Here is a 26,308-nt window from a genome sequence, read left to right as displayed (position 1 = left end):
TTTAGGTTTCTCTTTTGGCACGTGAAGAGATATGCTGCTTCACCTTTTTTTCTTTTCCTTTGCTCCCCCTAGTGGCGAAATTGTGCATTTCCGTTATTTCCGTTATCTTTAAGAAAAAAAATTTAACTCACCCCAGGAATGGTCTAGATTTTTGTTTTTTTTAAACATCCTTAAAGTTTGTACTCTTCATGAGTGGCTGGGATTAAACCCTCTGGCGGGCCGTATGTTTGATGGCCCTGATCTACAGGCTTGACCCGCCCTCCATGTATTGTTTCCTTTTTTCCAATGGTATTGGCATGATAAGGGCATTTTTTAGAGGCAACGGTCAAATGTGTCTTGAAAAGAATGCTATAGGTCAAAATACCTTTTCATCCAAAGGTAGTCAGGTCTAAACAAAGTTTATCACTACTGTATAAGAAAGGGTCTTACATTGTTACTCTTTAAAACACTACTAAGTGGTTTTAAAGGCAAACCAGCCTTTTAAAATTTTAACAACTGTGAATGATTGTGCATGTGTTTTACTTTTGTAGTATATTTGTAATGAGCATTGACTATATTTGAAAATTGGACTGAGTGAGTGTGACTTCACCCACAGAAAATGCTCCAACGAAATGAAGTCAATTCAGTCGCCACTTTTTTTGTGTGGACGCTGCCTTGTCTGTAAGCAGTGATAGGTCTGAGTCGGACTGAGTCAACATGGCAACCACTATCCTTAATCAGAAATGAGCTTCTTGGAAGGCCACACTTCTACCACTTGAAAGGGGGCTCGAGAGAATCTGTTAATCAAATGCTTCTCGTTGATGCAAGACCACATACTTTTATCTGATTGGTCAGTTTATAACTTGCACTGCAGCAAAAATATCTTGGAAAAAAAATTAGGATTAGCAAGAATATGTTAAAAAAAACTAGAATGGTTAGTCTGATAAATATAATGACTGAGTAATAGCTGTTTACTTCTCTATAGAAGTCTGAGATTTAGGCTTGGTGTAGCCAACGGATACTTCCTGTTTGCAATAATGGGGGGGAGGGATCACTCAGTCCAGTTCTTTTATACAGTCAAATGGATTGATATGCCACTGTACCTGTCTATGAACTTCAGAGGAAGCTGTAATCTGACATGTTGAAATATGCTGAGACTGGAAGGCTGAGTCATTCCAAATAATCTAAAAATGGGATCCAGTGCCTCCCTGCTTGCCACTCAGCATTAAGGGGTTGGGATGGGGGGGTTAAACCACCAAATGGTTCCTGAACGCAGCTGTGCCTGCAGCTAATCGCTCCCCCAGGGGATGCGTCAGATTTCAAACACCTAGGTGCGTGGCAAATAATACAAATTCAGCTTGTTACTAAGTTTAGTTTTATCATAGCAGTGTAAGCTTTATTTAGTTAATTATTGGGTTTATTTTAAAATACATCTGATATTTTAGCACTATTTTTAAACTTCCTTGTTACCTTTAACATTCTTATGATTCCTCAGAGATACAGATTGCCTTCTATCCCAATTCTTTTGTTTATTAAAAACATTTTGAACATTTGTAACCAAAACCGTTTGACAAATCCAATTATTCATGCCATCACTAATGTTTTTAACCACCATTTTTTTTGTGTGCTTTCATAGTAAGGTCATGTGTTTTCATCCCTGGTCTGACGTGACACTCCCTCTCATGAAAAAGCAAGAAATTGTGAAGGTGGTTGAGAAGTGGGTGGAAATCCTAGAGGAACTGGGTGCTACATACCCGTGGGTTCAGGTAAGGATTCCCATTTCCATTTCCATAGATTCTTCACTGATTTCTAAATAACTGGACATATGAGATATGGGACTTAAACAGACATGTAAATGAAGCCTGTATTATCTTTCTTGCTCATTTATCATGAAAAAGTTGGTTTGTAGAGAATTTTTAAAATCTAATAAAATGTATTTGAGAAAGTTAAAACTTGTTTTTGTACATTTTTGTGCAGTTTCCTTTCAAGGTTATGTCAGGATGACATTCACAACTAGGGGACAGAAGGCAGAGCTCATCTCTGTTTGGCAAAGACAAGCTCCTAAGTAAATATGACAGGACATTCAACTGTACCAGCTGCCAAAAAAGATGGATGGATATTGTTCAGTATTCCGAGAAGATCACATCCTTGTTGCCAAGAGCAGGATAGAAGGATGAATCCAGACCAATAAAAAGGCAGACTGGGATTTTGTTAGTCCTGAATGCAGCAAGCCCTCTTCAACAGCAGTTTGCTGCCTTAGAAATAAAAAATAAGTCTAGTGACAATATATTTCTTGTAACAGGTATAGTTTTATGCATTAAAGCACTTGTTAGCTATCTCTGCTGTGACCATTACTTTATGAAGGTCCTCAGTTCCAAATGTGTTGTCATTAGTGTTAAAGTGTAGTCATTACTCTATTCATTTATGAACAATTGCATTGGTATCAGCTTGCAGTCCTAGATTACAACATAATGAGCCTTTAACTGCTGTTTTATGCCGAACTAGCTGTCATTAGTGCGATGTCCAAAACAGGATGGGATTGCTAATACATACTGGCAGGTCACGTTTTTCTTCAATAAAACTATTAAGTACGCAAACATTTTCTGGTTAAAGTCTTCTATATTTTTTGTCAGCACAGATGTTATCATAAATGTTGAAAATAATGACTTTGTTAATAAAGTTTTATACTTATTAAGAGTTTAATTGTGGTTTTGTTTTGTGGATATATGCACTCTCAGTAAAGTTTGTTTAAGTTTGTTTATTTTTTATTTTTTTCAGATCTTTGAGAATAAGGGTGCAATGATGGGCTGTTCAAACCCGCATCCTCACTGCCAGGTAGGAAAACATACCGTATGCATAACCTTGGTGCAAAATGAATAATAGTTAGTAAAAAACAGCTCATGTGGTGGAATCAGCTGCTGGAGAATGACAGTTGCTGCACTCCGGTGCTTCCAGACCACAGATTAGATTTGTATCTCTGCACTTTTTTGAAGTGAGATTCATTCAGATCAGGGCTGCCCAACCTTGGACTTCAATGTCCTCCACCCTGCCTTGTTTCCAAACCTCGCTGCACTTCTTGTTGCGTATTACCTGGATCAGATGTGGACAGTCAATCTGGATGAGGGGACACCTGAGTCAGCAAATCAGCAAAAAGAATTGTGCAGAGAGAACAGGAAAAAAGGAAGAATTGGGCAGCCCTCACCCAAAATGTTTGAACTATGTGAATTCAAGCCCTATAGGGGCTGAAACAATTAGATTGTTTCCATAAGAAACACCTTTGTTTTAAATTGTCAGTGTTTTATATTTACTTTTTTTATTCATTTCTAATTTACAGTACTTATTTTTTTTACCTTATTTGCTCTAAACTTCTATTTTATAGCAAATTGTAAAAGGTGGTGCAGTTCATAAAAGCAGGACTGAATATTAATTGAAAATGAAGAAAAAGCTGCTGAGGCAAAATATCTTGTGGTTTAACAGTCTGCAGTAAATTAAGAGTAATCCTGAGAATGTTTATTGAGCATGACTCAGTGCACATGTCTTTTCTGATTTAAATGCCCTTAAAGGAAGTAATTTTGATGTCTGCCTATTTAGAGAATTTCAAATGATAAAAGGAGTAAACAAACTAATTGAATTTTGTAGTTTAAAGCTTAATTCCCCAAAATATTCAAAATGTTCCTTCTAAATTCAAAAATATTAATGTTTCTCCCACAATGTTAAATGGCTAATGGACATAAAATATTGCCACTTTAGGAACTCGGACAATTGAGTTATTATTGACTAAATCATTACATTTTTGTAAGCAGTAGTTCCTAAAATAATGCTGTGCATTGATGCCCAACATAAATAAAGCTCACTATTTTTATACTGTGACAGCACATTTGTGATGTTTTGAAAGGGTAAGTCAAAAGTTTTCAGCCCAAAAGGTCTCCTCATATGAAACTGCTGATTGACATTCAGAAATAAGATGCTGCGGTGTATTTTTGTCATATTTTGAGTGAAGGTGTACTCAAAGTCAAACCCAAACGCTGAAGCCTGCATGTTTGCTTATCTCTATGCTTTCCTCGTCAGTAATCTGAGACAGGCAGAGGTAACAAATCAGGCAGAGGGAAGCAGATCCTGTCAAACTGTCTCGTCACAGTTTGATGTTGAAAACATGCACAAATAGGGGATGGTAGCTTGAGATACAAAGAGGTGCTAGAGGGAAATCCTCCAATAACTGTTATGGTTTCAGGAACATATATAGAGCGATGCATCCAAAATAAAAGGTTTGTGATGGTAAGAAAGCACGTCTCTTATAAGACCTACAGTAGTTGTTTGCTTATTTTGGACACTTATGCTTGCTGCTAAGTTGAAAAGAAGTGTCATCTAAACATCAGATTTATTTTTCGGAATCTCCTCTGATGTTAAAAATAAGAAATAATGGAAAGTTAGACACATGATGACACATCTGGTTACCTAAATCATCTTGGAGGCATTAAACATAAATAAAAGAAACCCCAATGAACAAGTTCTTACTGCTTTGTATATTTTAAAAAGAAAATAATATACTTAAAGGCCCACTCTAATCATCATTTGATCTATTTTAAAAGCGTTCCCAGCGGTCTTTTAATTATGATTATGCTGTTTTTAGGCAAAATCAAAAAAGCTGTGAATCTGCAGAAGTTCTTTAGACTCTCATCTTTGAGTTGTGGGCGGGACTGTTGGCACAGAGCCACCCCACCCCCTCTTCCTGTCACCTGTAACTGAGAGCTATCTGTTTACACTTACTCCTGCTAGTTTACAGCCCCTCACGACCCTATGCTGAAATTACTGATGCAACAATAAGGGTGAGCAATATTGAAGCTGTCCAGCTATCGTACAGTTTTGACCCAGATGCCAACCCAGACGAGAAAAACAAAAACATGCATCTATTTGTCTGCAAGTCGATGCATTAGAGTGGAGAGGAACAGGGAGCCTGTGAATCGCCTGGCGTACTTTCTGCGTCAAAATCTCCTGATTTACAGCAATTTGAAAAAAGAAATGCAAATTTGAGCTAAATTTTCTTTACACATGTTCCCCCTCATTAGGAAAATGCCACAAGAACATGTTCAAAACATCAACAAGACCATTTTCATCATAGTTGGTCTTGAAAGCATGTGAATGTATTCAGCTTTACGAATTTTATGCATGTTTTGAAATTGTTTAAATGTTTTTTGTTAAAGAAAAGTTATTGAAATTTGTATCAAGTGATTAAAGCATATGGTACTTTTGCTGTTTTTTCATGACATAACTTTGCATCTTAGATTAAGAAAAAACTGTTTTAAAGCAAATGTCTATGGTAATTTATAAATTAAAATATATTCCATGGATTATTGTTAAACATTTAGTCTTTTGTTTTCTCTCCAACAATTTTTAATCAAAAGAGTGAAGTAACACACTCCAATCAAAGCTTAAGAGTTTTAAACGTTTTTGCTTTAGTTGTGTGTCTTTATTTTAAATGATTATTCTTTATGTTGACCAATTAAAGCTTAAACACGTTTAGGATTTTTATTTTTTTAAAAAAGACAACAAAAGCTTATTTTAATCAGTGCAGGCAAAGTTTTCCATGATGTACATGCAGCAGTCACCAACAGATGGCAGTATGTGACCTCAGAATAACGATGTTATAGACAGACCTTCAGGGTTTTTGTTAATGACAAACGTCGGCACAGAACCCTGCCACTAAAAGAAGAAGGTTCATATCCTGTTTGGACACAAAACTCTCTAGAACAATTTTGTTTTTCTCAAGATGAACACGCGTTTTCTGGTGACCTCCTTTAACTGAATATATATTCAGTAAAAATGTGTTTCATAGTCCAACGTTCAAAATGGGAACAGGGCAAAACCTTTTTCTAAATACAAGGAAAATTGAGTGTTTAAAAATGATGTGTGCTTTTTTCATTGTCCTTTTCATCTTTTTAGATGTTAAAGTCCAAGAAAAGAACAGTTTAGACACATGTGTGCGCATCAGTATGTGCAGCCACACAAGCCCCTCAGGCCAGAACTATCTGAAACTTTGAAGAAGAATAAAAAAATAGAGAAAAAGTTAATCTTGTTCTGCAGGCATTGCTTCTGATAAGATTAGTCTCAGGGGGACAGAGCTGTATGTATTTTTCTGTAAGTGAAGGGAGAAAAACATGCATCTCAAATAGTAATACCCCTTTCAACTCTAAGAGCCTTTATGGTTTTATGTGAACTTGTGCATTTGCATGTTTTCGGCTCTAAAGTGGAAGCAGTGTATTCTGAACGCAGACAGTGAGTATCTGTCTGTCAAAACGGATGTTAGAAGGTCAGGTCTGTGGAACTGTTTTGTTTTTGTTGTCCCTTGTGCATCAACTTACACAATGAATATTGTGTTAGTGATCAATTAATGAAGACAACAATGCAGATGTACTAATACAATCATAGGAATGCTGGGAGCCACAGGGTCTCACATATTTCCTATGCATATTGAGTAGGACTGTGGGATGAATTGAAATGATTGATGTATCTGGAAAAGGTTGATACAAGATATATATATAAAATTATATTTTAAATATTGTGCATAAACCCTCACAGCAGTGTTTTAAGTCATAGAAATGTCTCTCTGGCTTACTAATAGCAGCAGACAGCTCACTCGCCGCCCATCCAGAAATCACATGTTATTCCTGTATGCATTTTATTCTTTAAGGGAAGATGTGAAATGGGTTTTCCGTTAACAAAAGTATAAGCATGAAGTGAATTATTAGATAGATGGAATTTACTATATTTAACACAATCCATTATCTGGTGGTGTGGCTTTTGCAAAGAGGATGTCCAACAATATGCGGTAATGTGTAAAATTGCAGCAACTCTGTTCCATCAACTCAAAACTTTATTCTTTACAACATGAGGAATGCCTCATAATGTGTGGCCACATCTCCATCAACAAAAGAAATGAGCCAACCTCAAAACAAATCGCTCGTCATTCACAAAATCAATTTCCTGTGACAAAGAAAAAATATTACAAATGAATCATTTCCCTTTTCTTTTGATTAATTTGTTGCTGTTTTTTTTTGGTTTTGTCCCCCCCGCCAAAATCACTCAATTAAACATGGTCCAGGAAAAAGTGCACCTTAGCCTGGTATGGTTTGAATCATAACTCTCAGAATTTTTTGTCAATTCTGTTTTGTAACGTTTTCAGGTTCCCCTTTTAGGGTTCTCAGCCGCACCATATTTATAGTTTACTTTAACCCTTGTGCTATCCTACGGGGTCCAGATGACCCGATCCTTACATTGACGTGTTCTCCCTCACATGACAAAGGTGGATAAAGGTGAAGAGGATTTCATGTAATCCATGGACACCAGTGAAGATCAGAAATCATTGAAGAAAAAAGGTTCAGAACACTGTTTAGTGGGTCTAGATGACCCAACTTCCAATGGTAAAGTGCCTAGGATAGCACAAGGGATACAAATGAATTGCAATTATTATTCATGCAGAGCGAACACACTTCATGGTTTAGTCGTATGGTTTTGGAAAGGTTGTAGCAGAATCTTTTTAAATGTTTTTGTTGTAACAGATCTCTAAAAGCCTTTACAATTTTAAGATGAAATAAAAAATAAAAGATGACTGGACAGAGTTAAAATGAGATAACTGATAGTCAGCTTAGTGCAATAATAATTTGACCTATAATAAGTTATTTCATTTTAAATTAAAGTGTTTTTTTTTATTAACGATAAAATAGAAACTGGATTCTAAATATTCCTTGGTCATTTGCCTTTCTGCATATACAAGCACACTTCATTATTATGCAACAAATTCACACAAAAAGGCCTTTTACTTAAATTTCCATCTACTCTGGCATAGTTAAGAGAGGGTTTATTCTGCTAGTTTAGTTTATTAGCCATCAGAGTACTATGAAGCACCAGTTCATGAAAAATGTCTGTTAAGGAAATAGAGCAGAAAAAGAAACCTCCAAAGCTTTGTGAAAAACATATACAATACAATTTGTATTATATACAAAAAACATTAACAATACTCTTTGTCTTGATGTGTTGATCAGGCAGTTTTCTTTAGGATTTTACTCTTCTCTTTAAACAATTACAGCAATGTTTAAGGTTTGAATGAACTATCCTGACAAGTACTGCAAAGTGTAAGACTTCCATAATTTCTCCCTCAATTTGCTATGCCTTGCCCCTCGTGACCAATGAGTGAAGAGATTTTTAGTCATGCAGTTTTGTTTACAAGCTTTGGTCCGGAACAGGAAAGTCGGCAGTCTGAATACAGACTAAAGGCAAGGTTCAGGACTTAATCTGGAACAAATTTAGGGGACTTGGTCCAGACCCAATGGCTTTGACAGTCTGAATACACCCTTAGCTTTTCTCTCTCATTTTGATCTAGCAGCAAAAGGAGATTTGTAAACAAGGAGCACATTTAAAACTTGTTAAACATTTTTTTTAAATGCAGAGGTAATAGAACAGTCATTAGGGCTACACCTTTTTTTTTTACATCTAATTTTCTTTTGAATGTTCTTACTTTCCTTTGGTGTATAACATTTGTTGTCCTCTGAAGGAGTAAACTGCTGACCAATCTGTGCTCAGAGACTATTTAGTGCAGGGTTCACCAACCTTTTTGAGACCGAGGGCTATTTCATGGGCACCAAGTGGTATGAAGGGCGCCACTAAAAACCTCCTAGCCCCCCCCCAAAAAAAAACCCAACACAATTTGAGGACTTCCTTTTGTGTGCCCTATTTTTATTTGCTCACACACAAAAACATGCATGAATTTTCTAGACTCGTATTACAGGGGGGGGTCAAACTCAGTTGCAGAGGGAGCCTAATTTCAAAACAGACTTTAGGTTGCAGCCGAACAAGATAAATATTTATTGAACACACTAAAGCTAAACTTTTAAACCTTTAAAACTTTAATTTAATTTTAACTTTTTAAACATAAATGTAAATAAAAACAGACAGGAATATTAATCCTCACATTAATGGATTACTCAACCACCTCAACCTATTCTCAAAATCTTTACATTACATGAATCATAAGAATGTCCAGAAATTGTGTAATTTATTTGATCTATTTAAACTTTTGTAATAGACCCTTACTTTTAGTGATTATTTTTTAAGTTATATTTGTTTACATATTTGGGTTTTCTTTGTCTACCTTTATCTCAGAATTGATATTGTTGTCATTGACAGACATGCCGTGGTTGTTTGTTGAATATTTGCTTCAATAAAAAAAAAAAAAGATTTTTTTTTTGGGTGCATTCCCTGCGGGCGCCACAAGGGGTGCTCGCGGGCGCACTGGCGCCCGCGGGCACAGGGTTGGTGACCCCTGATTTAGTGGTTTAGTTATTTTTAAATGAGTGCTTTCTTGCTTGATAGGAATTGCACTTATCATGCATGCAGTCATTGGATCCCATGTTAAAAGATGTCATTTTAATTTTAATATAATCGTAAAATGTAATTTATTGCTCATGATCTATTCCTGACAGATAGCCTATATCATTTCTCTATGAAACTATTCCAGCTTTGTAAACTCTGCAAAGACCTTTTAAGGAAAAAGTCACCTGAGTTCAGACTACTATAATTCTAAAAACAAAAAACTAAAAGCAGCTGTTCTTTGTTAAAGAAGTGAATGTTTTTCCCTGACTTGAATTGCTGTTGTATTCAATCGTTTTGAAAAATTAGTTTTGGCTGTCAAAGTTGTTCCGTAGAGAAATACAGAGCTAAAGCAGTTTTTGTACTGAATAGATACAAAATAATTTGTCACAAGTGATATGATCTGTCATCTTTTTCTTGCTTTGTTTGTCATTGTAGGTGTGGGCCAGTAACTTTCTGCCAAATGAGCCGGCTCTATCGGACCGCTGCCAGAGAAATTACTATCAAAAGCATGGAGAACCGCTGCTGCTGGAGTATGCGAGGCAAGAAGCTGAGAGAAAGGTGTGGCATGCACACACACAACCATTCCATTTTCACTGAACCCTTAAGTAAGATTTTCCTAACATAGAGGATCTTAAATCACAGTATTTTATCGCTGTTACTCCAGAAAAGGTGACATAATACAAAATATATGGAGAACCCTGTTAAACTGCAAATATCATATTAAACATCAAAAGGTTTTTTTTGGTCAAACTTTTAAAATCTTTTTGTTGTTATTCACAAAAAAATCTTTATATTATTTTTACTTTCTTATAAAGGAGGCAAACAATTTGCCGTTGCACATCATTTCATTTTTAGCTGTTCTGAATCTTGTCCAAGAAGTAATTTATTTTTTGATCAACCCTTAGAAAACAATGTTTTTTCTTTTTTTAAGGACATTTAACAATGTCAGTCAATGGTGATGTGCTTTTGCAATATTTGTTTCTCTTCAAAATAAAGAAATGTGTAAAAAGTTGCAGATGAGATGTACAGGACATATAGTAGGAAAAAAATAAATCAAGTTCTGCATTAAAAGCTTGCCTGTGTGAATATTAGGTATGTTAAGAAAAAAAAACACTGCTTTGCTTAAATACCTACGAAAATGAACCGAGTGTTCGACTGAATTTACTTAAACTTTGATGAAATTCAAAACTCTCCGAGTATGACATGCCTGAACAGCATTGCCATCTTTGCACCTTTAACTGTCTTTTCTAAGTGTTTGCCTTTGTGTGTCCTTTTTTTCATATCAGTGCTCTCTCAGTCCCCCTCCCGCCTGATTCTTAGTCAGTGGAGCGTGTGATTGGACAGCATAGATGCTTATTAGCATAATGCACCAGTGTCCATTTCTAAATTGCATGAAGATTAGAAAACTGTGGGTGGTGGCACGTGTGGATTATCATCAGCAGTTACTACTGACGATAGCTCTTACCACATTTATGCCAATTGTCAGCCAACACTACCAAAGTTTTTTTTTTTTCAAATACTTGCATATTTGTTTAGTCACAACTAGTTTTTTGCTTGTAGGGCATTTGTGTTTTTGTGCATTTTGGGACCAGAAACAACATTATTAAGATACAAAGAACTCCTCTTCCCATAGTAATGCCTTCATCAGAGAATTCAGTCATAAAGATAAAACGTGATTTTTAGGTTACTCTTTGAATATTTTTGGAAAGTTAAAGTGAGTTTAAAAAAAGGAATCTAGTATACGATTCAGTTCGTTTGGCAATTAATTACACTTGAATACAAAAGCTAAAGGAAATCGTCTTCTCATCAAGAAGTGTAAAAAAAAACAGCCAACAAAATCAGCAAATAAATTAGAATATCATAGCTCTAATTTAATTTATTTGTATCTAATTAAAACATAAATATATTCATATACTGTATGTTTTAATTATCATTTTTTTCCATCATTGTAGAGTTGTGAGTTTTTTGCAAATAGTGTCCATTTCTATAATTTAAGTCAAGAAACTAAAATCTAATAAAATATGTAGATATGTCTAACATTTAAATATGAAAAATGTCTTCATATGTAGCCTCACTAATATAACAATATATATGTATAAGTTCCGTGTACCGGTATATACATTATAAAATATATAAATTAGCAAACTATCTGAATCTTTTCAAGAACAGTAAATTTCCTATTAAAAATCTGGAAAAAAAATATTTTTGAAATTTTATGTTGAAAACCTAAAAAAAGGTATTGGTAAAAGGTATACAAAAAGTATTGTATTAAATTATTGACTTTTAAAGAACATGGATTTTTAAAAGACACATGCCAGAAGCAAAGACTTCAGGTCTTTAACATAAAGAGAAAGCAAAGGAGACCAGCTATGCTGAAACAAAGGGAAAAAAATGTGGAGGTAAAGGCAGAAAGCCACTGATTTGTTCAGGGAATGAGCTCACCTGCTATACTAGGAGTGTGCATGTGGCATGTGCATGTGTTTGAGAGAAGGCCGAAGGATAAAGGAGAGGGTTTTAGAGGTGCCCAGAAGACACTTGAATCTCGTAGAGAACCACTCCAGGGGACTGACCTTTCTAAAGTAAGAGCGGAAGCCGGAAACAGGTGTGTGTGTTCATTTGAGCACAAGTGTGTGATTCTGTTCCCATCTCCTTGCACCTGTTTCTCTGACGTGAAGTTAGGACTGTAAATTGGCACACGGCAGTTTGAAGAGGAACCTGAATTGTGTGTCGGTTCCCTAGTGACTCTCTTGACTTTGAAACAAAAACTTTTAAAGTTAATTGAATCAAGTTGTTTGGGACTGGCTGCCTTTAGTGTGTGTGGCTTGGGACATTCTCCACTTACTGTCTTTGTCTTCAGCTTATTTTTTTGTTTTCTTTATATTTTACAATCATATTATACGTTTATGGGAAGGAGAGCAAGGGACAGTATGTTTCCTAAAGGTAAACAAAAAAAACGAAAGTCAAATTTTAATCAGAAAAGGCGACAATTCACCTCAAAATGTAATAACACTGAAGCTCTCAAGCTACGTTCACACTACCCCTCTGCAACACATGTTCAAGTGACCACTTCCAATGAAAACTTCTGTGTTGAATACACACTGAAACCAGTTGTCTTTTCCTTAAGGCTTTCTTTGATTTATAAGTTCTTGTTCTTGATTCAAGCCATAAAGCCTAGCCTAGGTGCAAAAGACAGTGTGCAATGTATTGCATATTTAGTTAGAATAAAAAATAAGCATCATTGTAAATAGGGATACACTTCAAACTTTTAGCTTGATTATTTCAAAAACATATTGAGGGATGATAACAGATATCTGATCTATAAACCTTTGTTTTCCTTGGTTTGATGTATAACGCTAAGTCTAAATTACACAAAATTTCAAACTAAACCAACAAAACAGGAAGGTAGTTTGATTCTAAAATACAACTACATTTTATTCACCCAGGTTGTAGGTAATCTGTTGAGGCACTGGTAGCCAGTAAAGCTGCTGTAAGACAGGTATAATATGATGATTGGAAGTGGCTTGTGTTATTATTCGAGCAGCTGAGATTTAGACCAGTTGTAGTTTGCAGAGGGTTTTTTGAGGAAGTCCAGAAACAATGAAGTTACAATAATCAATAAGGGAGGTGATGAGACTATGTGTACTGTGTATACCTGTGGAGTGAGGGGTAAGGGAGAGACGGAAGCGACCAATATTGCGGAGATGGAAATGGGCGGTGCGGGGGATATTGTTTATGTGAGCGGTGACTTTCCAACCAGATTAATCTGTCTGAGGCAAGTCGTACTGCATATGAAATACATGTATGTTGATGTTGTACCACCATATGTTCCATATGCACTAGGAGAATAGTGACCTAAGTCTGTGCAGTCATGTTTCTGTGTTACTCCTCTTACCTGCAACAGTTGCTGGTTTTGCTGTTGGTTATGAGAGTCCTTTTTTTTCCAACTCTTTGCTGAGAATTTAGAAACAATATTAGTATTATACATACATTTTCAGTGGTGTGTCAAAATAGTTAGAGGCAATTATTCATTTTTTCAAGCCGCAGTTTAGTTTGTGTGGGCATCCTACCGGCGTAGTCACATGGTGATACTTGCATACCACCTTCACAACACGTGCGTGCAGCATTCGCACGCAGTCAGTAGGGGACCAGTATATGCACAATACTAACAATTAAAGTGTGGCATAAGGGCACCATATGACACCAAAACCCATGCATAAGTGCGTGCAACTTCTATTATCCTTACAAATACTTTATGATACAATTACTACAGAGACATTGTATGTTTCTTAAGGCCCTTAAGGTGACCGTATGAGCCTCTGAACTGAAAGACATCTGCAATTCTCTTAAGATCTGGCCATTGCGGTCTATAATCCTCCATGGGCTGGCCCAACCAAAAACTCGCAGCAGCCGTACTGGTCAACCCCTTGTACGGGGGATATGTGACAAAGACTTAAGTCACAACACTGCCAACATGTCTATTGGCGATACCTATTGTTAGACATTTTCACACGACTGTTACTGATATCATACAGCTATATTGCTAAGGAACCTTTTCTGCTCCAATGTATGCTCATGCTGTGCTCATCAGAGACCATCTTGATCTCTCATGATCTCTTGACCATTAAAGTCATGCCAGTCTGATAAAATCCTAACCTTCAGTCCCACTAAGCAGGGAACGAACAGGCTTTTGGCACTATGAAAACGAGATGGAGACGTTTTTTAGAGGGTGACTCCTTTGGCCATCCATAAACTGGAAAATCAGTGCAGCACGACTTCCATTAAAACTTAAACAAGTATTTGTATAAAATGCAATCTAAATCAAATTGTAAACTTTAAAAAGAAGCAACTGTCTATTGCAGTAACCTCGCAAATCTTTAAGATTTGTATTGCTTCAACATATTTAAGATGTTCTAGGCTCCCAAGTGGGGCAAAAAGGTGAAAAAATAGTCAATGACTTCACTAAAATATTTTATATTAAGCTGGTGCTACTTTGCTATCAATTTTGAAGCAAATTTATTCAACTGTCACCACCACTCAGTGCTTTTTAATTTATTTTGCTACATACCAGATCCTTATGTTTCATTTTCAGATTACACATTGTGCTATTTGCTGTGTGAATCAGATTTAGCCAGCAGTGACAAACACTTGTAAACATCACATAATGTTGAATTGACCAAAACTTTTAAAAATCTTTTTTTTCAACTGGAGTTACTTTACATTTCAGTCTTGCCAGCATCAGGGCACTTCTTGAAACTTCAAATAAGTTATTTTTAATCAGTGGTTTACTCTCCATGCTGCATCAAACAACAGACACGCTCAGGAAGTTGTGACAGCTGAAAAGACAAACACTTCTCTCTGGGGTTGGTTAAGACATCAGAGCCAAAAGGTCAGAGCTGCTCGATTGCGGTGTCTGGTGTTTGTATAAACAGGCTGTTGCTTGGTAACACCTTATACATTCCATTTTTAGAAGGCTGGAATTTGTGAGATTTGTTCAGTTTTCATTTTGTTAATGATGTTTCTTGTCCCCACATGTGGCAAATAGATTAAAAAAACTGATCAGCTGTACTGCTGCTTGATATTATTCATACTATTAGGCCTTAGCATGATGCCATGAAGAGAGTTGGGTTGGAAAACGTACACACACACACACACACACACACACACAGATACAAGCTAAGCTAATCTATTTCAAATGGATTGTATTAGAAAGGTCGGGTCATGTTTGTGGCAACTCATCAGCTTGTTAAATCTGCTTTAGTCAAATTTTGCATGTAACACTTAATGATAATTATGTCTCTTGATGAAACAGGCCGGTTCCAGCTGGCCTGTTTCATATCATTTTATCTGATTCTGCTGCAGACACATCCTTTACTCTCGGTGATGCATGTTTTTTTTTTATCCTCACGCTTGTGGTTTCAGATATTTCTTTATTAACCAAACTGTCAACTAATGCAACGTTAAAAGAAAAATATGCAAGCGAGTTGTAATCAAAAACATCTGTCTTTCATTGTTACACTTCAAACACTGGTTGTTCTAAATAGTTTGATCTTTAAAGACCCACTCCAATAAAAACTGTGTTTTTGGTGTTTTTAACATGTTCCTGTCACATTTTTTAGTGATAAAAAAATAGAATTTCAACTGTGTGCTGTTTGAAAATGCTCGTAGTTTCCATGGATAAACTGCAATTTGCAGGCCACAAGCTCCCTGCTTCACTCCATTCTGATACATCCTCTTAGATGACTAGATCCATGAACATACTTGTTTTCCATGTCGGAGCTGGTAGATCATGGGAAATAAGCGCAGCCTTGCTTCACACCAACAGTCCCCGCCCACAACTCAATTTCTGTTGGACTCCTGCCGTTCCTCAGAAACTATGTCCTAGACGATGACACAGGTTTTTCTATTTTAGCTATAAAGCGAATTATTCATAAGACCACTAGGAACAATTTTACAGTATATCAAAAGAGACAGTTGGAGTGGTATGGAGAGAAATTAGACTCAGTCGGATTTGTGCGTGCGTAATTCTTGATATGTGCGTAAATTAGGATTTGTGTATGCATATTCTTGCTTTGTGCGTGCGTAAATTAGGATTTGTGCATAAATTTGGATTTGTGCGTGATTTGTTACTCACATAATACGTTTTGTGTATAAGTTAAAAAAATGTAAAATGGAAAAAAATACAAAATGCAATTTACGTATGCACAAATTAAGATTACAACAGCTTGAAACTACTTACACACACACATCTTTAAAAAACACGCACGAATCCCTTGTTACGCACACACGAAGCCAAAGTTACGCGCGGATCTACCGTGAGACTGTTTTGACGTCTCACAAATTCGTCCGTAAGTGCTGCGTTTAAATACCAATGGAATGCTCGGTCATTAGAATTTTCCTATCAGCCTTCCCTTCTAAACGTATTTCCTTCAGTGGGTGTAGCAGGGCTTAAAAAAACTTTAAAGGAAAATAAAAATTATTATCTGAGAATATGACGTTCCCTTTCAAACGCTAATATATATATTAAAAGTATATTATTCTCCGAGACTCCGAATTGATACAAAATGCGTAACAGGAAAGACCAGTAGGGGGCACTGTTTTTTTTCTTCCGGAAAAAATCAAAGGCAGTCAGACTGAGAGAGTCACGGGAAGAATGGCGGCCCATCTCGGTGGTCAGCGCCCCGAAGTAAGCAGCCTCTATGTTCAACACTAACATCTACTGTCTTCATGTATTGATTGAGTCATTGTCTGGATACGTTTAGACAAACGTGTTAATGCATAGGTATTTAAACGCAGCACTTACAGACTAATTTGTGAGACGTCAAAACAGTCTCACGGTAGATCCGTGCGTAACTTTGGCTTCGTGTGTGCGTAACAAGGGATTCGTGCGTGTTTTTTAAAGATGTGTGTGTAAGTAGTTTCAAGCTGTTGTAATCTTAATTTGTGCATACGTAAATTGCATTTTGTATTTTTTTCATTTTACATTTTTTTAACTTATACACAAAGCGTATTGTGAGTAACAAATCACGCACAAATCCAAATTTGTGCGTGATCTTAAGGGAAGTGCACGTGTGTCTTTCAGTCCTCTTGAGCCTCATGCAGTCATCTTAAGGGACGTCTGAAAAATGGAGCGTATAATTGTCTTGCGTGTTGTAAATGTATCATAAAGTACTTTTAAAGATAATGTAAGTTGCACACACGTGTTTTATACTAGTGATGCTGTCGTATGGCACCCTTACGCTACACTTCAGTCGCTAATAAGGTGCACACACTGACTCCTTACTGACTTCGTGAAAATGCTGTACGCACGGGGTGTGCAGGTGATACTTGAGTGCTCGTAGGAAGCCTGTAGGATGCCTACACAAACTACACTTTGATTGATTAATTTTCTCATTTCTAACAGTCAGGCTGCTTAACGGGCTCCTTTTGCTGGATTTGGGGTGGGGTGGGGGGTTGAAAGGATGAAAAATCTATACGTTGTGCCTGCGTCTCATACTCTTTAGCCCTATTACTGTTTATGTGTTTGCTGCGACCTGTTGTCCACAGCATGCCAGTAGAAAAAAAAGGGCATTAACATTTTCCTCTATGAGGTTCTCAGAGCGGTCTTCAACTTTGTTATTTTGTGCTGACTATGACAGCTTGTATCCATCTGTAAGGGCAGTTGTGACTAAGGCTTAAGACTCACCAGTTTATCTGACACTCTTTACTTTTAAAACATCCTCCTTCCATCCATCCATCCAACAAACTCCTCCATTAGGATCTCTCCTTTTCTGTTCCTCTTTCTAGTCACAAGGTGATTGAAAAGCTTGAACTTGCTTTCACTCTTAACGCCTTGCTCCTTTGCTTCTGGCCTCTTGATCACACAGGAAATCCACCTTTCAATTGCAGGTCAACAGAACTTGTGGTTGTCTTTGTTAACCGGGGCCACAACAGAGCCTGTGTGAAATTTCTGTTTGTCATTTGCATGATTGAGTTGGCTTTTGTGCACTACTGTGTTATAACAAAAGAAACTGAGGAACCAGATCCAAACACCATTTTTCCTTATGTTTAGATTAGAACAAAATAGAATAATACTTTATTGATCACACAAATGGGAAAATACATTGTTACTATAGCTCAATAAAAACAGCAGATAGAATATAACGCAAAAAATACACCTAAAAAATACAACTGTTTACATTTTCCAGTTTTATTGCATATAACAACTTGCATAGCATGACATATAAAAAAAATACAGGAATATTAAACCTAAATTGTAATTTATTAAAAGTTATGGTGAGCTATTTTCATGGTGAGCTATATTGAAGCTAACTTCAATCAGTTGCACTGACCTCTGCACAATTCTGTCTTTATGTTTCCCTTTTACTAAAATTGTTACACAATTATTTATGAATGCTTTATTCCATATTCTGCAGTGACATTTTTGAGAGGAGTAAAGTTCATTAAAAGTCCAAAACAAGAAAAAGTAAAATGAGAAAGAAAGTCTTAGGATTTAAAATATTTGCACTTGTTCAGAAGAATAAAGTCAAAGTGCAGAGGTTACTGGATTACCCATTGAGAAAAAGAAATGCATTTAGTCAAAAAGTTTTTTAAGAAGTAATTTTATCGCATTTGAAACTTTGAAAATGCATTAACACGTTTGTCTTGTTAGGATCGTGTGGTGGTAGGGAATTCTGCTTGGCTGGCAGTGGTTCCATACTGGGCGACTTGGCCTTACCAGACATTGCTGTTGCCACGGCGACATGTCCTCAGACTCACTGACCTGACAACTGAGGAGAGAGAGGGTAAGTGTTTACTTGTGTGTGCAAAGATAATAAAAGAGTGAGTGACTTGAAGAACAACAAGGCAATTAAGATCACTCTAAGGTGACTCCAGTCAATAAAGAACCTGCTGCTGCTTTCATTTCTGATGTTCATTCACAGCACAGTCAGATGCTCCAAAACATTTCACTTTGGACTCTTTGGACTTAGCAGACTAAGTTATGCATCTTTAATTCCAAGATATATATATATATATATATATATATATATATATATATATATATATATATATATATATATATATATATATATATATATATATATATATATATATATGGAGCGTATAATTGTCTTGCGTGTTGTAAATGTATCATAAAGTACTTTTAAAGATAATGTAAGTTGCACACACGTGTTTTATACTAGTGATGCTGTCGTATGGCACCCTTACGCTACACTTCAGTCGCTAATAAGGTGCACACACTGACTCCTTACTGACTTCGTGAAAATGCTGTACGCACGGGGTGTGCAGGTGATACTTGAGTGCTCGTAGGAAGCCTGTAGGATGCCTACACAAACTACACTTTGATTGATTAATTTTCTCATTTCTAACAGTCAGGCTGCTTAACGGGCTCCTTTTGCTGGATTTGGGGTGGGGTGGGGGGTTGAAAGGATGAAAAATCTATACGTTGTGCCTGCGTCTCATACTCTTTAGCCCTATTACTGTTTATGTGTTTGCTGCGACCTGTTGTCCACAGCATGCCAGTAGAAAAAAAAGGGCATTAACATTTTCCTCTATGAGGTTCTCAGAGCGGTCTTCAACTTTGTTATTTTGTGCTGACTATGACAGCTTGTATCCATCTGTAAGGGCAGTTGTGACTAAGGCTTAAGACTCACCAGTTTATCTGACACTCTTTACTTTTAAAACATCCTCCTTCCATCCATCCATCCAACAAACTCCTCCATTAGGATCTCTCCTTTTCTGTTCCTCTTTCTAGTCACAAGGTGATTGAAAAGCTTGAACTTGCTTTCACTCTTAACGCCTTGCTCCTTTGCTTCTGGCCTCTTGATCACACAGGAAATCCACCTTTCAATTGCAGGTCAACAGAACTTGTGGTTGTCTTTGTTAACCGGGGCCACAACAGAGCCTGTGTGAAATTTCTGTTTGTCATTTGCATGATTGAGTTGGCTTTTGTGCACTACTGTGTTATAACAAAAGAAACTGAGGAACCAGATCCAAACACCATTTTTCCTTATGTTTAGATTAGAACAAAATAGAATAATACTTTATTGATCACACAAATGGGAACCCAGAGATGGAGGTGTGATTATTAATGCTTTTGTAGAGATCTTCAAAATTAATAAACCTGATCTCTCAAAATATTCGGTGTCTTCTGTGCATTGAAAATGAGATATACAGTGAAAGCTTCCATGTGGTGATGAGGCTAAAAACTTTTGACAATAGCTCCTCATATTTACGTGTCTACCGTATTTCCATAGTATAAGTCGCAGTAGAAAAAAAAAACCATAATTTAGTTGGAGTATAAGTTGCACTAAACTCTGTTTATGCTTAACACAGCATAAAAGGCTGCACAGGTCAGTTCCCCAGTCACCCCCAAAGTCCAAAAACAAACTTAATGGGTTAATTGGAGTTCCTTAATGTCAGTTAGGTATAAATCTGTAAGCTGTCCAGGGCGTGCCCTATCTTCTCTCAGCAGTAGCTGGATATTTGGTGGAAGGTTCCACCCACCCTGTGATCTTGACCAAGAATAAGTCAGTAATTAAAAGTCTCATTGATATTTTTGCGTGTGTCAACTTTGAAAATACTATAAACATCATATATTTTCTCAAGAAATGAATATGGGATTAGGTTATGTTTAGGCTATGCATAGGTTATTTAGCCTAATATTATAAAATAAAGTTACAATTGTTAGGAATTTGCTTTCTTCTCCTGTTGTTCTAGTCCAATATCAATCAATTAAAAAAAAGACAGTTTCAATGCTTTTGTTATGACAGCCTTTCTTACACTTTTTACTTATTTCTTTTCACTTAGGAAATAAGGGTTCTTCAACTCACACTGTATTTTATTTTCCATGTCTGTCCACTTTCCTCAGGGTGTTTCATTTATCTTTGTCTGTGTTGCTTTTTTACAGGTCTGGCAGATATTATGAAGCAGCTGTTGATCAAATATGACAACCTGTTTGAAGTTTCTTTTCCCTACTCTATGGGCTGGCATGGTAAGACCTGACGATGTGAGGCTTAACATTTTTTTTAATTACTTCCCTGCATCCTAAAATGACTTTAATGCCTAAAATACTGATTTCATTTATTTTTAGGCACAATAGGCAGTAGGAAATTGTTAAATACAAAAAATGATAATATAGGAATAGGATGGATAATATAGGCTTATTACATAGTATTTTATGTACTGTTTAATAAATATATATCCTGTATTTTTCCAGTACTGGTTGCAATTGATTATAAGGGCACCGTCAATGAATGGTCTATTCATGAATATTGTATATGTCATATATAAGGCACACTGATCTATAGGTTGCATTAGGCGAGACAAAACCGTCAGAAATAGGTCCCTCAGTCAGTCAGATACTGCGTTCACAGAACAGCACATTCCAAATTATTATGCAAATGATATTTTCTATGATTTATCTAAATACTCAATGCATATCGCCAGTTAGCATAATTTTCAGGTCACTAATCATTGGATATATATTAAATGTTATTGAACAAACCTACATACTTGCCTTTATCTGCCTTTAGGTGTGCTCTGAATCAGGCACAAATGTATTAATAGATCATGCTAAAGTTTTCGTGAAATATCCAATGTTTTCTATTTTGTCCAAGACATTTAACTATTTTACACTTTTCAACAGGAGAGAGATCCTTTTTCTTTCCCATATTGCATGAAAATGTTGGTCTGCTTAATAATGCGCAACGTCCTTCTCTAGTAGTTTTTCCTTTGATTGAACTCACCTGAGTAGACTGACATGTTGAGAGAATGTTGTGTAGCTCTCAAAATGGCTTAGATATCAGTGGACTCAACCAGAATCTATCCATATATAAGGTGATCTAGGTTATGATATTCAGTGTCGTTTTGGGGAAAAAATTAAGGCTTTTTTACAGAAAATACTGTAAATGTAAGTATTTTGATGCAAAACCAATGCTATTTGATCCAGCTTTAAGCTAGTTTCAATGACAACTGAAATCTAAAAGTGCTCCCCCGACAGTATTAAAAGGAGCAGGAATAATGTAATTTAAAGTCATTTTACAGTTATTATTTTAATATACTTTTAGAGGTATATTAACCAGAGATAAGAGGATTGTGAAAGGAGGTGCTGTAAAATTGTGTCACACCTTGTTTAAGTTTTTGTGACAGTCACACCTCATAGAGTTTTAATTCTCCAAATCCCCTGTTCATCCTTCCCTCCTTATTTCCACACACCTAATATCCTATTCTTTATGCTGCACAAGTCATTGAAAAGCTAATTCTTTTACCAATTTCATAGCCATTTCTTGCTTTCTACAACATGTACATTCATGTACCTCTATGTCTTAATGTAAGTTTTTAAAACATTTTCCTGTACCCACCTTTTTTATTTTTTTGTGTTCAGCATTTTTAGCTTCTTTTTTGACAGCAAAGGACATGCATTTACAAGGTTAGATTATCATAATTTGACATCCGCACAACCTCTTTTTGCATCCTCACACTTCATTAGTTTCTCTACTCCACAATAAAGGACATTAGGCTTTGTCATGCTGCAACACGTACATATCTGCTAAATGTGATACTACTGAGACCGGTCATTTCAATTTCAGCATGCATTTTGTACATGTTGGGCTTATCCTATACGTCAGTCATCTTAATTTAGTGAATTGCATGACAAGCTGAGTTTGATGTCAAACTCATCCTTAATGCGTCACCACTTCCCTGCATCCTTAGACGCATGGAAATATTTAAGGATTAAGAAAGTTTCCTCCTCTGTAAAACAAACAGCACTTCTGACGGTTTTATTTTTGCATTTGAAAATTCACAAATGAGGCCCAGGGAGGCAGTTCTGGTGCTCAAATGGTCCATCCAAGGCTCTGACCTAAATCCAGGTACCATAATTGTAAACCAGCCGGATCTACTTGCAAAAACTATGCAAACTGAAAGGTGGGACCCTTACTATGTCATTAGAGTCAAAAAGCTCAAGTAGTCTGTCTCTGAAACATACACAATAAAATGTGTTTTGACTCACAGTAAACAATATCACACCAGTGTTTTTGTAGGGTCTTATCTTTTATTCTTTCCCGTATTGCACCATAGTAAATATATTTGTTTCATTTATTTATAGGAGCAGTTTTGTTCTTTTGTTGTACAGTGTTCCTTCGCTATATTGCGGTTCACATTTCAACGTGTCACTGTTTCACATATTTTTTTCAGTGTAATTCTGCTAGAATTTTTTTAATACAGACTGGGTTCTGCATTCTGATTGGCTGTAGACCTCTGTCAATCAATCTCCTTAATGCCGTGCCTTCTTTGTAGAATGGGTTCAGTTTGCCAAACTGTAAGTTGATGTCACCAATGGACAGCACCCACAAGTAGCGAAAGCCTGTGCCTCATCAAGTCGTCTTACTTCCGGGTTTGAAAAGAGTTCAGGAAAATAACTAATAAGTAATTTAAAAAAAAATATTTTATGTGCCAAGGTGATATATATTATATACAGGATACGGTTTACTATAAAAGCCTAAGAAAATCATGGTATAGCTTTTAACCTTTTAACAACCTAACTGAGAGCAAAAATCGATAAAAAATGTTTTGCCTTCGGTGACAATGGAGAATAATAATGTTTCTAAGATATATTTTCAAAATGTACTCCACCACTTTTTGAGCAGGGAGTTGAATGTAAAGAAGCATGCCAAATCAAGGTGAAATCTGGGGACCATGGAGCTCTGCGTGTAAGATGGATTTGGTTTTTGGTTGGTGGTATAATAGATGTTATAGCAAGATTTTAAAACTAACTAAAATTAGTTAGTAACAAAACTAAAATTAAATCTACACTATATCCTTTAAGTAACTTAATGAGTTAAATCTCAGTTGTGAGACAAATGTTTTCCAGAGAGGGTTACAGTCTTCCATTTTTTCACTCACTAACTTTTCTGTCACGTGACTCACGAGACCTGAACGTAGGTCGGAGCTGTTCACAGCGCCAGGCCCTGCTGTACAACTGAGGCTAAATTTAATGTTTACGGTAAATAAATGTTTTCGGGTTTTGTTACGTTTTATCTAGGATGATGTTTTTTTTAGGTCAATTTAGTAATTCTACATGTTTTTTTATTTAAAGATTTTGTTTGATCTTTTTTATTTTCATGCATTTTTGTTTTTAGATTTTGTTTAAACTCCAGAGTTTTCTTTCCCTCATGGGAGATCCTCCAGTCATGAAGCCTCCTCGCTGAATGTGGTTGTTGCAGTGGGATCTCCCGGGTCGGTGCTGCTTGCTTTGATCAGGGGGATCCTGTGGTGACGCCCTCTGTGATCATGAGTGGGGTGGTCACTGGTGTGGACATACATCCTCTCCTCATTTCCTTTCATTTTTATTCACCAGTTCACAGAGGGGAGGCATGTCAGACCAACGTAACAAATCACAGGCATTTTTTTAAGCTAGGGTTTATCACAGTGATTGCAGATACAGACAATGAATTTGTCCTTTTTCGGGCCTAATCACTTAAATTCTCTGTACTTGTTTAAAAAATAAAGTTTATAAACAGAGATAAATGTGGTGTAGAAAAAAAAGAAGGTACCGAAGGCACGTGATCATGTTTTCTCTTTTTTGTAGCATAAAGATTTCTAAATTTAAAGAAGTTCTTGTAGGGGCTTGCCTTTAGTGATTTTATGTTCAGCTTCGCTTTAATCTATTCTCTTTTATCTCCCCTAAAGCGTGGTCATGTCATAGCGATGCGTTGAACATTTTAAGCAGACAATCTTTGGGTTCACTTTCATGTATGTAGTCTCAGACTTTTTAAGTCAACTATCTCTTATTTAATGTCCAAAGGGAAGAAAAAAATGAAAAATGTTTTTATTTGCTCATTACTTAGAAATCTAGGGAACAGTTTCTTTGATTTACAGCGCTTTAGAGCTGTACTACTTTTTAGTCAAAACAGAGGAGTGATTGAAAATAACTTTTTAAATTATTATTAATAATATAAAAAGAAAAGTAAGTATGTAGAAGAAACAATTCCAAAGACAGTCCAGAGGGAAAAAAAAGTCGAGTTTTAGGACATGATGTGTTTTTTTTGTTGGAAAAGGATATCAATAAATAGTTGAATCATGGCTATTAAAGAATGAGAATACAAGCGTATTTCATTTGATTTTTACATAAATTCTGAAATGAGTTGTTTACCGTAGGTTGGGCAAGGTTGAACCCACTTTTCTGTCAAGATTGTTTTTCAAAGGACTATGATTGTTCAGTCGGAGACAAAGAATTATTTAACTAATGTATAATTCCTAAAGGAGTATTTATACAACCTTTTCGTTAACCTTTATGGAGTAACATGCTCAAGTTCCCAGGAGTTATAGATTCCTAATTTTTCCTTTTGAGTCAATTGCGTCATGGTTTCCACTAATCTCTCTAAATAGTCTTAAGCTCGGATCTCACTGGTCTGCTAGTTCATAAATAGTTAAACACAAAAAATATTACGTTTTTATTATATTGAGCTTTAATTAATCAAATTACAAAAAATGAAAGCTTAAAATCTTTGTTTGTGTAGTGATTCTATAAAAACATGTCTGTAGATTCTCATTCATCCTGGTTGATTTATTCAAAGAAGTGGGTGGAAAGGAGCCAACAGGACTTGGTTTATATCTTTTTTTTAATGTTTAATCTCTTTTTCCTCAAGGCTTTTTAATTTGGAGATGACACATCTTCAGTAAAGAACTAATGCAGATGTTTGCTTTTGATGTACTGTTTAGAACCTATATAAACCAAAGGTTTCACCTTTTGACTGAAAAAATTGTTAATGTATGTTTGTTTTAGGTGTAACTATAGTTTTGCTTAAAAGAGAGAAAACAAAACATTTTTAGAACCACACTAGGTGGATGTTGCAGGCAATGTTTTACAAAATTATTAATGTATCACAAAACAATTGATGCGAGAAAATGAGTTTATTGCGGTCATTGTGCACATACTGTTATTAACCATCTATGTGTGATCTTTGACATTTCACTCACTCTTCTGCCTCGCTCTTTCTACTTATGTGTTTAAGATGCTTGTACATGAAAATTGAAGTAGATCAACAGACATGCATGAAGTGACTGTAATGTTTACATTTAGTTAGCTATGCTGAGTCCACAATGATAGTATTGCATGAAAAACTGTTGAATGAGATGCATTAACAACTGCTATAATTGGTGGTTCCTTATTCAGGGACATCTATTTAAATGTGAGGCATTGCAGCCTGTGGTTCACTGATTCACAGTCATTGGTACAAACAAACCCAAAGACAATTTAAAACTCCATAATTGTCTTCTAATAGGAGCATCTATCTACATAAATTTTTTAATCTCCTTTCTTCTCTTCAGGCTTTTTTTTTTTTGTCTGCCTCTCTGTTTTCTCATCCATTAGTTTGTCACCCCCCTGTCATCTTTATCTGAGCCTGATTAGCTCCCATAGCGAAGAGAATGGCTTAATAGAAAAAGTGTTATCTCTTTAGGG

The 26,308-nt window shown here is 36.1% G+C and overlaps 1 protein-coding gene across 1 annotated transcript in view; it reads left to right on the top strand.

The window, feature by feature from the left end:
* Positions 1-26,308, top strand: part of galt (galactose-1-phosphate uridylyltransferase) — a 43,008-nt gene that overhangs the window by 14,425 nt on the left and 2,275 nt on the right. Inside the window, exons 5-9 of the mRNA XM_004075009.5 lie at positions 1,616-1,745; positions 2,758-2,814; positions 9,781-9,903; positions 18,494-18,626; positions 20,753-20,836. Of these exons, the coding sequence (XP_004075057.1) occupies positions 1,616-1,745; positions 2,758-2,814; positions 9,781-9,903; positions 18,494-18,626; positions 20,753-20,836 (527 nt within the window). The remainder of the gene's footprint in view (positions 1-1,615; positions 1,746-2,757; positions 2,815-9,780; positions 9,904-18,493; positions 18,627-20,752; positions 20,837-26,308) is intronic.

Source organism: Oryzias latipes, chromosome 12, assembly GCF_053564925.1.
Source record: "Oryzias latipes strain Hd-rR chromosome 12, Olatipes_Hd-rR_3.1".
In the NCBI taxonomy this organism is placed as follows: Eukaryota; Metazoa; Chordata; class Actinopteri; order Beloniformes; family Adrianichthyidae; genus Oryzias; species Oryzias latipes.
The sequence above is the reverse complement of the archived record's forward strand: the minus strand, read 5'-3'. Positions and strand labels throughout refer to the sequence as shown.